We start from the raw sequence: 11,272 nt of genomic DNA, 5'->3' as shown, positions 1-11,272 counted from the left end.
GGCGCGGGGCACCGCGTGGGGCGCCGCCCCGGCCTCAGGCTGACGTCACCGCCGCCGATCGCCCTCCCGGGCCTCCCGGGCCTCCCGGGCCTCCCCGGCGGGGTGTCGGGAGGAGCCGAGTGGAACGAATGTTTGTGCGGTGCCCCTTCCCCGCCCCGCCCTGCCCTCCCCGAGAGAGGAACCGGGTATTTAATCCCCGGCCCCCACGCCGGCAGCGCGGGAGGCGGTTTGCTGGGAAATGAAACCTGACAGCAGCATTTTCTCTAAAAGGGGTTCAGGGCCGGGCTGAGCAGAAACCGTGTTTTTCTCCACCAAACTCTTCCGTTTTCCCAGGAGCCGCGGGGTAGGGTGCGATCCGGGGGAGCGAGGGCGAGCGGGGCGCGCAGGGCCACGTCGTGGAGCCACCCGAGCAGCCAAACCCGGCGCCCGGGAGCCGCGGGCTCCCTCCGCCTGGGCCCGAGGCAGCCCGGCCTGGCCGCCCCGCGCCCTCCGCCCGCAGCCCGAGGCCAGGACCCCGCGGGCAACCTTGGCAGGACCGGGGCGGTTGGCACTCGCCTATCCCTGGCGCTGGCTGAGGGCCGGGGGTGCGGCGGGAGAAGGGGGCGCTGGGGAGGGCCTGGGGCTGCCTGGCTTTTCCTGGGAGCCTTTTGGCCTCGGAGCTGGGAAAGGAGGCGGTGAGGGCTCTGCTGGGGGCTTTGTTCAGGCTGAGGGTCTGCGGAGCCTGCAGGGAATGGAGGGGGGAATGGGGGTGAGCCGTGCTGCAGGGGAGGATTGTCCCGGCTGCTATTGGGTGGGAGAAGCTGAACCCCCCTCCCTTCAGCTCAAAGAGCGACCTCCCTGTCAGCCGCAAAGGTCAAGTCCTCTGCGCCATCGCTGCCGCCTCCACGGTCAGGGCCGCTGGCGGTGGCTGGCCGCCCAAGGAAGGCACCGGATGGCCTGGGCTCCTGGACTGGGGGCAGGGGTTCTTCCTCTCCATCCCCCAGCCCGCCCGGGCCATGCCACATGGAGTCCTGGAAGAGCAGGGTCCAGGAGGCTGAGACGGTGAGGCCCAGCCCTGGTGGGAGGCAGCAGCGCCTGCAAGGTGGAGAGTCTGAACATGGCTGGATCCGGGTTCCGAGTCCTTAACTTCCGTAGAAACAAGGGACCGGTAAGGCCATCAGGTCAGCTGGGCCCAGGACAGGATGCTGGGAGACTTTCTGAGTCCCTGAGTCCAGGCTGGCAACCCCAATGCATGGCAGGCCTCTGGGGAGACCTCTGATGCCCTTCCTCTTCTGCCTAAAATCTGGGCCAAGAAGTGAGGTGCATCTCGGGCCCCAAGACCCCCTCACTGTGTGTTTGAGGGGTGTGAGCCTCTTCCTCTGGAAGCAGGTCACCACAGCGGTCAGCAAACATTGTGAGTGTGGTCTGCCGCTGAGCTTGCTGCTGCAGGTGAATCCATGTCTTTTTGTCCCCACAGAAAATAGAAAAGCCGGGTTTTCCCTCTAGGGCTGCTTGGTGGAGCAGGGCTGGGGGGGGGGGACACTACCACCGGAGAGGTTGCCTGTGGACGGGACCATCACAGAGCTGCCTTGCAGGCCCTGTGGTGGAGGCTCAGGGCAGGGCTGGCCTGGACTGGGGCTCACCTTCTCAGGTCTGGAATATGAGCCATGAATTGTGGCTGAGTAGACACAGAGGAGTTGAGGAGCTGTCTCCTGTGGGCTACGACTGTGGGGACCAAGACTCCAGGGCCAAGCTGACCTTCTGGCCGGGCCGCCCTCGTCTGTCCCTTTATTGCAGACACAATCGCTGGAGAAACCCGTCTGAGCCGAAGCTGCTCCGCTGCTCCGGAGAACGGAAGGCACATGCTGAGAACAGGGGCTTTGCCCGTCAACCTCCCCCCCCCCATCCCATTTGTCCCCACTTGGCAGGGGCATCTCTCTAAGGAGTACACAGCAGTAAAAAGAATAGTTCTCAAAGTAGCCCTCTTCCTCCCGTCAGTTCGGATCCACTAAACTAAACAATAACCAGATTGTTTGGGTGGCTGAGGCTTTACGTTGAGCCCTATGCCCCACCCCTTAGAGGCCAGGAGAAGGTCTTCAGATATTTAGGCACCTCTGATGATTGAACCTGCAGATCAGAACCAACCAAAAGGTCAAGTTCAAGGCATTACCTGTCCCTGCTCTTTTGGGAAGCGCAGAGGAGCTTGTGGACAGGTGGGGTGCCTCGCCAAGCCAGAGGGATAAATTAACCCCTGCCTCCACCCAGCAATGGCAGAAGGGGGTCTCCGGATATTTCACCTCAGCCTCAGGGCCCGCCTCCGGACAGCACCTGGAAATGATAGATTGGCTCTGATCTGCCAATTAACCAGCGGCCCATTTCCCAGGCTCACCAAGGAGGACAGACACACCTCCGGCCAGGATACCTCCCCCTGGGAAGGAGAGAGTTCTTGGTAGAGGCTTGGCCTCCTCGAAACCCTCCCCCGAAGAATACTATGGCCATTTCCACCCTGGGCCCTCCAGCTGGCTGTGCACCTGAGGGCAGGATGGTCACCGGGGTTGAAACGGGGTCTTCGGTGTAGCTTTCTAGAAAAAGGTGTGACATTTAAGCATAGAGGAAGGTAGAGGCTCAGACCAGCAGGAAGGAGAAAAAAATAGGTGCCGCCCATAAGCGATCCACAGATAAATGACTGCAGATCTTTGGGAGAGAGTTTGTCTGTCAAGTGGGCCTGACTCCTCCCAGGCCGGCTGTCATCCAGGATTGCTGGGCCTAGAGAAGCAGTAGCTGGGTCCTAAGAAGAGCAGGCAGAAGAGCGGGTAAGAAAGGGGGGGAGAGTGAAAGGATGAGGCAGGGCCTCGGGATGGAGCGTTCAGAAGAAGGTGAGAAATCCCGTCCGGATAGATCTCTGTGGAGGAGGCCTGAGATGAGGAAGAATCTGGAACCTCACCATCCCCTTCTCCGTGCTTGAGTATTGGGTGCCCTCCAGTGGCACGTCGCTCTTGCTCAGAAGAGGCAGGAAACTGAAGAAGGCGAATTGGGGCTGGAAAGAGGCAGGGAGGGAGACCGGAGAGCAGTAGGTGCAAAGAGACTCTATTGGCTAGGGTGGGGGTGGGGTGGGCGCATCCTGGGATTGGCATTCACGCCATGGTCTACGCACAGAGCAGTCAAAGGGTTGTAAGTGCAGGCACTAGGGACTCTGGCTTCTCAGGTTGGGGGGACAATGAGTCCCTGCTGGTGCCCAAGCCAGTCCCAAGAAAGAGGAAGGCAGCCTGGCAGCAGAGCCGGTTGGGGCTGGGAACACCGGTGCGTGGAGGTGCTCCCTGCCCCCAGCTCCGTCCTCCCTAGGAGTGAGCGGGTGGTAAGCCACCTATCAAGTGACAGCCTTTGGGGCGCCCATCCCTAGAATGATGGCTGGGCATACCCCCAGCACAACCGTCGCAGCGAAAAGGCCTCACGTTGTCCCGGTGCGCACTGACCGCGCCAAAGCTGCCCATCCCAGGCACCGCCAACCACCGCCCGCCAGCTGCTGCCCAGACGCATCGGCTGCAAGAAGAAGCGGAGGCGCAGAGCTGGGCAGAGGCACCTGGGCACACTTTATTCCGGCGTTCCGCCCGGGGAGGCGCGTGGAGCCGGCGCAGGAATTCCCCCATCGCCGCCGGGGCGCACGCAGCCCACCGCAGGAGGATCCGGAGGCGCTGCAGGACCCCCCGCGACCCCCTCCGACATTAGGCCCGAATCAAAGGAGCCTCGGAAAGGCCCGGTCTGCTTTGCTGCGCAAATCTCCTCGTTAGCCATTTCCGCCCGGCGCGCTTGGCGCGGGCGCCGCCTGCTCCTCTCCGGTGGCCATCTCCCTCCAAACGCTGCGCGGAGCGAGCGGGCCAGCCCTGCCAGGGCTGCCTAGACCTTGAAGTTTGGAAAAACAACAAGAAGAGAAGTTTGGAAAAAACAAGAGATTGAAACCGGCTCCCTCCCTTCTCCGCAGACACACACGCACCGTCAGTCCGCCGCCACTTCCTGCCTTTGTTTTTCTTCCTCCAAAACATTTTTGGCCTCTCGCAGGGGCGGCCGCGGGGCTCCGGGTTGGCGCTAAAAGGAAATACGCGCGGAGGGCTGTTTTCTGGAGATGGCTCCGCGCTGTGGAGCTCTGGGAAAAGAACAGTCATGGGAAAGCAGGCTCCGGGGCCAATGCTACAGCTCTGCCGGGCTCAGCCTTTTCCAGAAATGCAGCTCGGACTTGGACTTCCAGGGCGGCCTTGGCCCTGCGAGGTCTTCCCCGGAGTCGGTGGGCTCAGCTCTGCTGTCGGGCCTCCTACAAAGCGGAAGAGTCAATTAGGCTGAGAGCAAAGTCCAAACCCCGCAGCCCTGCCGCCCCTGCTTCCCCAAGATTTGGCCTGATCCTCAGAGCTGCGCCCACTCACCCACCACCACAGAGTCAGGAGGGCAGGAGCTGGGCACAGTGCAGGCATTGGGGGTCTGAGAGCCCATTCTGTCCCTGCTGGGGAGATCCAGCATTCGCCGCTCCACGCATTCTCCCTCCTGGCACCAAAGCCGTTGCCTCATCCTCTTCCAGGCAGTGCCCCTACATACCCGCCTCCAGGCGGCAAGTTCCACTCGGCACCCGCTTCTGTCCAGCCCTCCCATTGCCCCGCCGGCCACTCCGGGAGCACCTCCCCTGCTCCAGCCTTTCCTGGGGGATCCGCCTTTGTCTCCTGCAGACACCCATGGGAGCCGGACCTGCGGCCCCTCCGGGCAGGGCTCTCAAGGACACCGGAGGCGTTGGTTATGTGGAACCGGGCACAGCCCCATACCCACCTTCCTGTGGGGACCCCTGCTCCCTGGCACCAAGGGAGACCGAGCTCATTAGGAGAGGGGCTGCAGGCAGCTGGGGGAGGCAGCCTGGCGTCCCCGCTGGCGGCCACCGCAGCCGGTCTGCTCAGGCACAAGCTGAAGTTGACTGCCAAAACTGCTATAAAACCCCAGGTCTGTCTACAACTGTTTTCGGTTCCCCTAGCCGCCCCCAGGTTCAATTATAGTCTTAAAAGCCCTAATACAAGTGCAAGAATTTGTTTGCCTTCACCCAGGGGCGGGGCAAGCCCCGCAATGGTGGCGCCTTTGTTATGGCACCGGCACTGAAACCCCTCATGCATTCCTTTTGTTCCAGGGCGGGGGTGGGGGTGGGGTGGGGGCTGCGGGGACTGGGTGGGCTGTGGGGAGAGAGTTTGGGAGAGCCAACATCTAGCCAGAGAATGGCTCAAATCCTGCTACTCCAAAACCTCTCCTTCTTCCTTTCACCTGAGGCCTCCAGGAAAGAGATGCTGTGGATAAATAAATATTTTGCCTTGTTAGTCACGCTGGAAATCAAAGGGTTTTTTTTGTTTGTTTTTTTTTGGTGTGTTTCTTTTTTCCCCTTTTCTTTCTTTTTTTCTTCTGCTGTCGGGCAATCCCATAATTGTGATCCCCAGCTTGAAGAGGTCTCAAGCTGCCTCTCCCCAATAACCTTCCTTTCCACCAGCCCTTCTCCCTCACACCGTTCCTGCCCTCTGCACAAGCCACCGCGCACAGTTATGTCAAGCTCAAAGCGAACAAATAATTTTGAGTTCGGTCCTCAGAGATTCAAGGAGCATGAATGTTCTCACAGCAAACCCGGAATAAAGAGTTCATTAAACCAACGTGTCTGCGAAGTATGATTTGTGATAAGCTCCCCTTGTAAAAGAGGGGAGTAGGAGCCACATAAACATTAATGCTAATAAATTAGTTTACTCCACTGCAGAGTAATTACTCGATATTATTGGTATTTACAGCAGACATTCAAATGCAACGTCGAGCCATCGTTTGGAGAAAATACATAACGAGAATATTCCTTTTCCAGGGCAATGCATGATTAGATTTGTTATTGAGTCAGTTACAGTCAGCTCAGCAATAAATAAATGAATCGATGTTGACACTTAAATACCAAAGATCTTAGAGTTTATACGCTAAATCTCCCCACGATGTATAAATTCCTTCAGCTATTTCCTGGATGGGGAAAGGGAAAAGGTTATTCTTTTTAATTTTTGACTTTGCTACAGCGACATCCAGCTTCCCCCAAGGAGATAGGTGTGGGGAGGCCTCGGGGCGGGCCCTCCCCGCTCCGGCGGCGCCTGGCGAATCTACTTCTCCTTTCGATTCTCCTGAGCACTATTCCCTCAGCCCTCAGGATGGGGATCCTTTTCCACCATCAATGTTTTTCCTTTCCTCTTCCCCAGAAAACCAGGCTCACAGCAGCCCCTAGGGCCTCGGTCTCCTGTCTTTACCTGACACCCAGCCTTTCCTGGCGGCCTGTCCCCCCAGGTGCTGCGGGTTTGGGGGAGCCCAGCTCTCTACTCTGCCTTGTGTTCCTTCTGTGGGCTGAGGGGCGGGAAAGCGCAGAACCTTCCGAGTTTCTGCCCCGCACATCCCTGGCTCTCACGCTTTGCGCGGCCGGAGAGGAGGCATGCTAGTCCTTCCTCAGCCGCTCCTGGCCCTCGCTCCCTCTCCACTGGCCCCACCATCCCCTCAGCCCTGGGGTTCACTGGCAGCCGGGCGGCCCCCCAAGTGCAGCCTGCCGAGGGGGAGGCCCCGGATGTCACCGCCTCTGAAGCAGCTCAGCTCTCCTCTGCCGCTGCTCCCGGCCCGCAGCTCGAGGGGACCCGGCGGCGAGCAGCCCCCCGCGCCCCCGCCCCGCCGAGCGCCTCGGAACCCCGAACCCCGGCCGGCGGCGGGAGGAGGGGGCTTCCCCAAGGCCAGGGGCCGGGTGGGGAGGCCGGCCCGGAGGGCGGAGGGGAGGTGGATCCCGGGTGAGACGAAGGCCCTCCGGGACCTTGCGGATCCCCGGCAAACCGCGAGGGAAGCCGCCCCGGTCGTTGGCGGTTTCGGGACGGAAGGCACTAAAGCGGTTCGGAAGTGACCATGAATGCGAGCGTGTAATCAAGGCACCGTGCAAATCGGGCGAGCACGGGGCAGGCACATCCCCGGCCGCCTCCTGCCCTGGCCCCGGAGGGGGTCCGGCCGGGTCGGCGGCAGCGGGGCTCCCAGAGCGAGCCCGTGGGAGGGAGGGAGGGAGGAGGGAGGGGGCGCGGACGCGGTCCTCCCCGCGGGCTGGCTCCACGAGCGCGCGCGGGACACGCAGCGGCGAGCTCCCCCGCCGGCCCCCCACGCCCGGGGCGCCCCTCGCCGGGAGAGGCGGGGGCAGGAGTGGGGCTCGCTCACCGCCCGGGGCGCCGGAGGCCGGGCCGCGCCGCCGCGCGCCGGGAGGCCCCCAGCCAACATGAGTTACACCGGCGATTACGTGCTTTCGGTGAGAACACCGAGTGACGATCTGTTGCTTCCCCTGAGGTAGCTACAAAGAAAGGAAACCGGGGAGGGAGGGAGGGCAGAGGGGTGGGGGGAAAAAAAGGAAAGAGAGAGAGAGGGGAGAGAGAGAGAGAGAGAGAGAGAGAGAGAGAGAGAGAGAGAGAGAGAGAGAGAGAGAGAGAGAGAAAGCGCGAGGGGAAAAAAAAAAAAAAAGGCCCGGACCAGCCCGCAGCTTGTCAATTTCACCATCGGGTCACATGACCAGCACCTCCCTGCTAAGGATGGGGATAGATTTCCACGTCAGCTTTACGTCTCCAAATTTCTACTTCGCGGATCCGCTTCAAAGAGGCAGCTGCCGTGGCGGAGCATCATGTTAAGCTCGGCTCCCGCGGCGGCGGAGAGCCCGAGGTAGCCCGGCCCCCGTGATGGATTTTGATGAGCGTGGTCCCTGCTCCTCTAACATGTACTTGCCAAGTTGTACTTACTACGTCTCGGGCCCAGACTTCTCCAGCCTCCCTTCCTTCCTGCCCCAGGCCCCGTCTTCGCGCCCCATGACATACTCCTACTCTTCCAACCTGCCCCCGGTCCAACCCGTGCGCGAGGTGACCTTCCGCGAGTACGCCGCCATCGAGCCCGCCGCCAAGTGGCACCCGCGCGGCAACCTGGCGCCCTGCTACGCGGCGGCCGAGGAGCTGGCGCACCGCGACTGCCTGCAGGCGCCCGGCGCGGCCGTGCCCGGCGAGCTGGCCAAGGGCGCCGGCGTCTACCACCACCCCGCCCCCGCCGTCTCCTCCGGCTTCTATAGCGCCGTGGGCCGCAACGGCGTCCTGCCGCAGGCGTTCGACCAGTTTTTCGAGACGGCCTACGGCTCCGCGGACAACCTCGCCTCCGCCGACTTCCCCGGCAGCGGCGACAAGAGCGCCGAGAAGGGGCCCCCGGCGGCCGCGGCGGCCACGGGCGCGCCGGCAACTTCAAGTTCGGACGGCGGCGGCGGCGGCGGCGGCGGCGGCTGCCGGGAGGCGGCGGCGGCGGAGGAGAAGGAGCGGCGGCGGCGCCCGGAGAGCAGCAGCAGCCCCGAGTCGTCCTCCGGCCACACTGAGGACAAGGCCGGCGGCCCCGGTGCGTATAAAGGCGGCGGGCCCCGCGCCGGCGGAGCGCGGAGCCGGGCGCGGGCGCAGCGCCGCTGTTAAATTTTTATATGCTGTTTTATAAGCGTATAAGGTTTATGAAGGGCCTGTAGGTTTCCCCCCCCAACGAAACTTCGTTATAAAAGGCGGGATCACGTGGCGAGTGCTGAAATTGGCCGTGAAAGACCCACCGGCCGGGGCCTGGCTGCGGAAAAGGCACCCTCCCTTTTTTCCTCCTTTTCCCCCTTTTTTCCTCTCTCCCCCGGCCCCGCGCCCGGGCCGGCGGGCAGCGCGGAGCGGCGGGGGCGGCGGCCGGAGGCGGGCGCCTGGGGCTCCCCCTGCGAGGCTGCCGGAGCCGGAGCGGGGAGCCGGGCTTTTTATAAAAACCATGTGTTGCGCCGGCTCTCCGGGGCCGGGCGGCGTTCAAAGGCAGCGGCGCTTAACGATGGCGCGGGAAGCGTGTTTGCACAGACAAAATAGCCCGCTTAGCTCGAGCAATATATTAACGGGAGCAAATTAACCCAACGCTGGCCTTTTTGTCCAGAGGAAGCCATGTTCCCCCTGCGCGGGGGCAATTACGGGCCGCCTCCTGTCCGGCCGCTTGTTACTCACGGTGGCTGCTGGGTCTGTCAGAAGCGGGGCTTTTTCTTTAGGTTTCAGGGAGGTTCACCCAAAGGGGGGCTGCGGGAGGAGCTGGGGAACCCCTCTTCCCCGCACCCCATCTAAACCAGAAGCCCTGCCCTGGGGGGTCCAGGGTGGCTGTGTGGCCTTGGGCCCTGAGAAGCCCAGGCTAGGGGCTCCCACCGCCTTGTCCTGACCTCAGGACCCAGGAGGCTGGCCCGGGAGCCAGCTCCGGCTGACAAAGAGCCGGCAGCCGCCCCAGATGGTAACGAGGGGGAGGCCTGGGGCTGGGGCTGCCCTCAGAGCCCTCTCCCCACCGGCGCCCAGGTGCTGGAAGGTGCGATGTCCCCGGGTGGCTGTTTGTTTAGTCTGGCCCGGCTGGAGGCAGCCGGCGACCCCCACTCGGCTGCCTTGAAAGCGGCCTCCTTGCTCCAACCTGCCTGTTGCTGCTGCGCAGAGCCCCGCGCTCTGCTCCGGAGGCAGCCCCAGGCCTCCCTGGGGGCCCATCTAGGGAGCTGGCTTTTATCTGGGGCTGAGCCTCCGCCTGCACGCGGTCCCCAGACCACAGGGGAAGCCTGAGGCAGGGGCCTGGGCAGGGCTTCCAGTCCCTGGGGCCGGCCCCTCTCCTCCTCTCGGGGCTCTGGGTGGGCTGCAGCCCCCGCACCTGGCTCACTGCTGCCGCTTCCTCGCCCACAGGTGGCCAGCGCACCCGGAAAAAGCGCTGCCCCTACACCAAGTACCAGATCCGGGAGCTGGAGCGCGAGTTCTTCTTCAGCGTGTACATCAACAAGGAGAAGCGGCTGCAGCTCTCCCGCATGCTCAACCTCACCGACCGGCAGGTCAAAATCTGGTTTCAGAACAGAAGGATGAAGGAAAAAAAAATTAACAGAGACCGGTTACAGTATTACTCGGCCAACCCTCTCCTCTAAGGCTCCCGCCAGCTGGAATCAGGGTGGGGGGCTGCGCACACGGGAGATTATACGCAGATTTTGCCCTTGACAAGGTCAAGGCACAGCGCGGTGACTTTGGCAGAGAGGAGGTGTGCCCGAGAGGGGCCGCTCCGGGGAGCCAGCCTCCAGGGAGGCGGCCGGGACTCTCTTGGGCACCCGTGGCTAAGATCCCTAACAATTGGATTCAGAGGATTGTGTGCATCCACCAGCATGAATGGTGTGGGACCCCTGGTGGTTCATTCATGGAGACTGCGAGCTTCAGGCTGGGTGTGGTCTCCGCCAGGCCCCCCTGGGGACCGACCCCAACCCAGGACCCTCCACTTGGAGCCTGCCCACCCCCCAGAGCCCCTGCATCCAGAAGCCAGCCCATCTCCCAAACCAGTTCAACTTGGGGACAGGAGCAGGAGAAGAGGGGTGGGGAATCCTAGATGCCCAGCATGGGGCTGCTCTCCAGAGCCAACGTGAAAGGTGACCGGACTAAGGTGGCTGTGAGTGGGAGAGGGCTGCTGATTCTTGAGAGAAAACAAAAAAACAAAACCCTAGGATCCCAGTGGCCCTCCACTCCTCCCAGCCCCTCACCGCACTGTCTCAACCCTGAGCTTCTTAGCAGTTGCCTCCTGCAGCCCACCCAGTCTTCCCTGGCCAGGAGGGTCTTCGTCCTGGCCTCTGCTCAGGCAGGCCTGCAGCCTGCGTGCAGAGGGTCCTAGTCCCCAAGGGGGGAGACATCACAGAGCGAAGAGGCTGTGCTGGGCTCTGGCCCCTCCATCTCTGCAGGAAAGGCCGCAGTGCAGCAGCTTGGCACAGCGTCTGCCACACTTAACGGAAGCTCGGATTTGCTCAGCAGAGGAGCCACCCGGCCAGCCGTCCTCAGCTCTGAGGGGCGCAAGTCCCCCAAAACACCCGGTTCCAGCGCCACCCTCTCACCCTTCGAGGCCCCGGAACTGAGCTTGGAAGCTTCCAGCAGCCTTCCAAGGGCGGAAGAGTGATTTGGAATTATTTTAAAAGATAAATATTATATTATATATGTATATTTCCCTGCAGGAACCAAAGCGAATTTTAAAAGATGCAATGTAGAGAGAGAAAGAAGATGATGATGAAGATATTTAAAGGCTCTATCTGTTTACAGTGTCCCACGGTTAAACTCACTCACTGCTAAGAGTATTTGAATGTACGCTTCATACAGGGATGGTGTTCAAAAGACTTGTAAATAAAGAAACCATAACCTATTTTGCTTGAATACTTTTTTATTTTTGTTTTTTTGCCATTACTTGATTTCTTCTGGGGTGG

The 11,272-nt window shown here is 61.7% G+C and overlaps 1 protein-coding gene and 1 long non-coding RNA gene across 2 annotated transcripts; one reads left to right on the top strand and one right to left on the bottom strand.

Moving 5' to 3' along the window:
• Positions 1-3,135: 3,135 nt before the first annotated feature.
• On the bottom strand, positions 3,136-7,381 carry LOC311629216. The gene is made up of 3 exons (XR_014796173.1): positions 7,204-7,381; positions 3,971-4,285; positions 3,136-3,879 (listed from the first exon to the last, which is right to left on the bottom strand). It is a non-coding gene; the product is annotated as an uncharacterized lncRNA (long non-coding RNA).
• Positions 7,382-7,509: 128 nt separating this feature from the next.
• HOXA11 (homeobox A11) lies at positions 7,510-11,070 on the top strand. The gene is made up of 2 exons (XM_084897165.1): positions 7,510-8,406; positions 9,732-11,070. The coding sequence occupies exons 1-2, from the start codon at positions 7,713-7,715 to the stop codon at positions 9,962-9,964; spliced, it is 927 nt and encodes a 308-aa protein (XP_084753291.1). The 5' UTR covers positions 7,510-7,712; the 3' UTR covers positions 9,965-11,070.
• Positions 11,071-11,272: the final 202 nt, after the last annotated feature.

This window comes from Pipistrellus hanaki, assembly GCF_964339955.1.
Source record: "Pipistrellus hanaki genome assembly, chromosome: 10".
NCBI classification, from domain to species: Eukaryota; Metazoa; Chordata; class Mammalia; order Chiroptera; family Vespertilionidae; genus Pipistrellus; species Pipistrellus hanaki.
The sequence above is the reverse complement of the archived record's forward strand: the minus strand, read 5'-3'. Positions and strand labels throughout refer to the sequence as shown.

Bases quoted from the DNA above. Each gene is read 5' to 3' on its own strand.
- HOXA11 (XM_084897165.1), top strand. From the start codon at position 7,713: ATGGATTTTGATGAGCGTGGTCCCTGCTCCTCTAACATGTACTTGCCA. The intron at 8,407-9,731 runs GTGCGTATAAAG...CCTCGCCCACAG, and splicing joins GGACAAGGCCGGCGGCCCCG to GTGGCCAGCGCACCCGGAAA.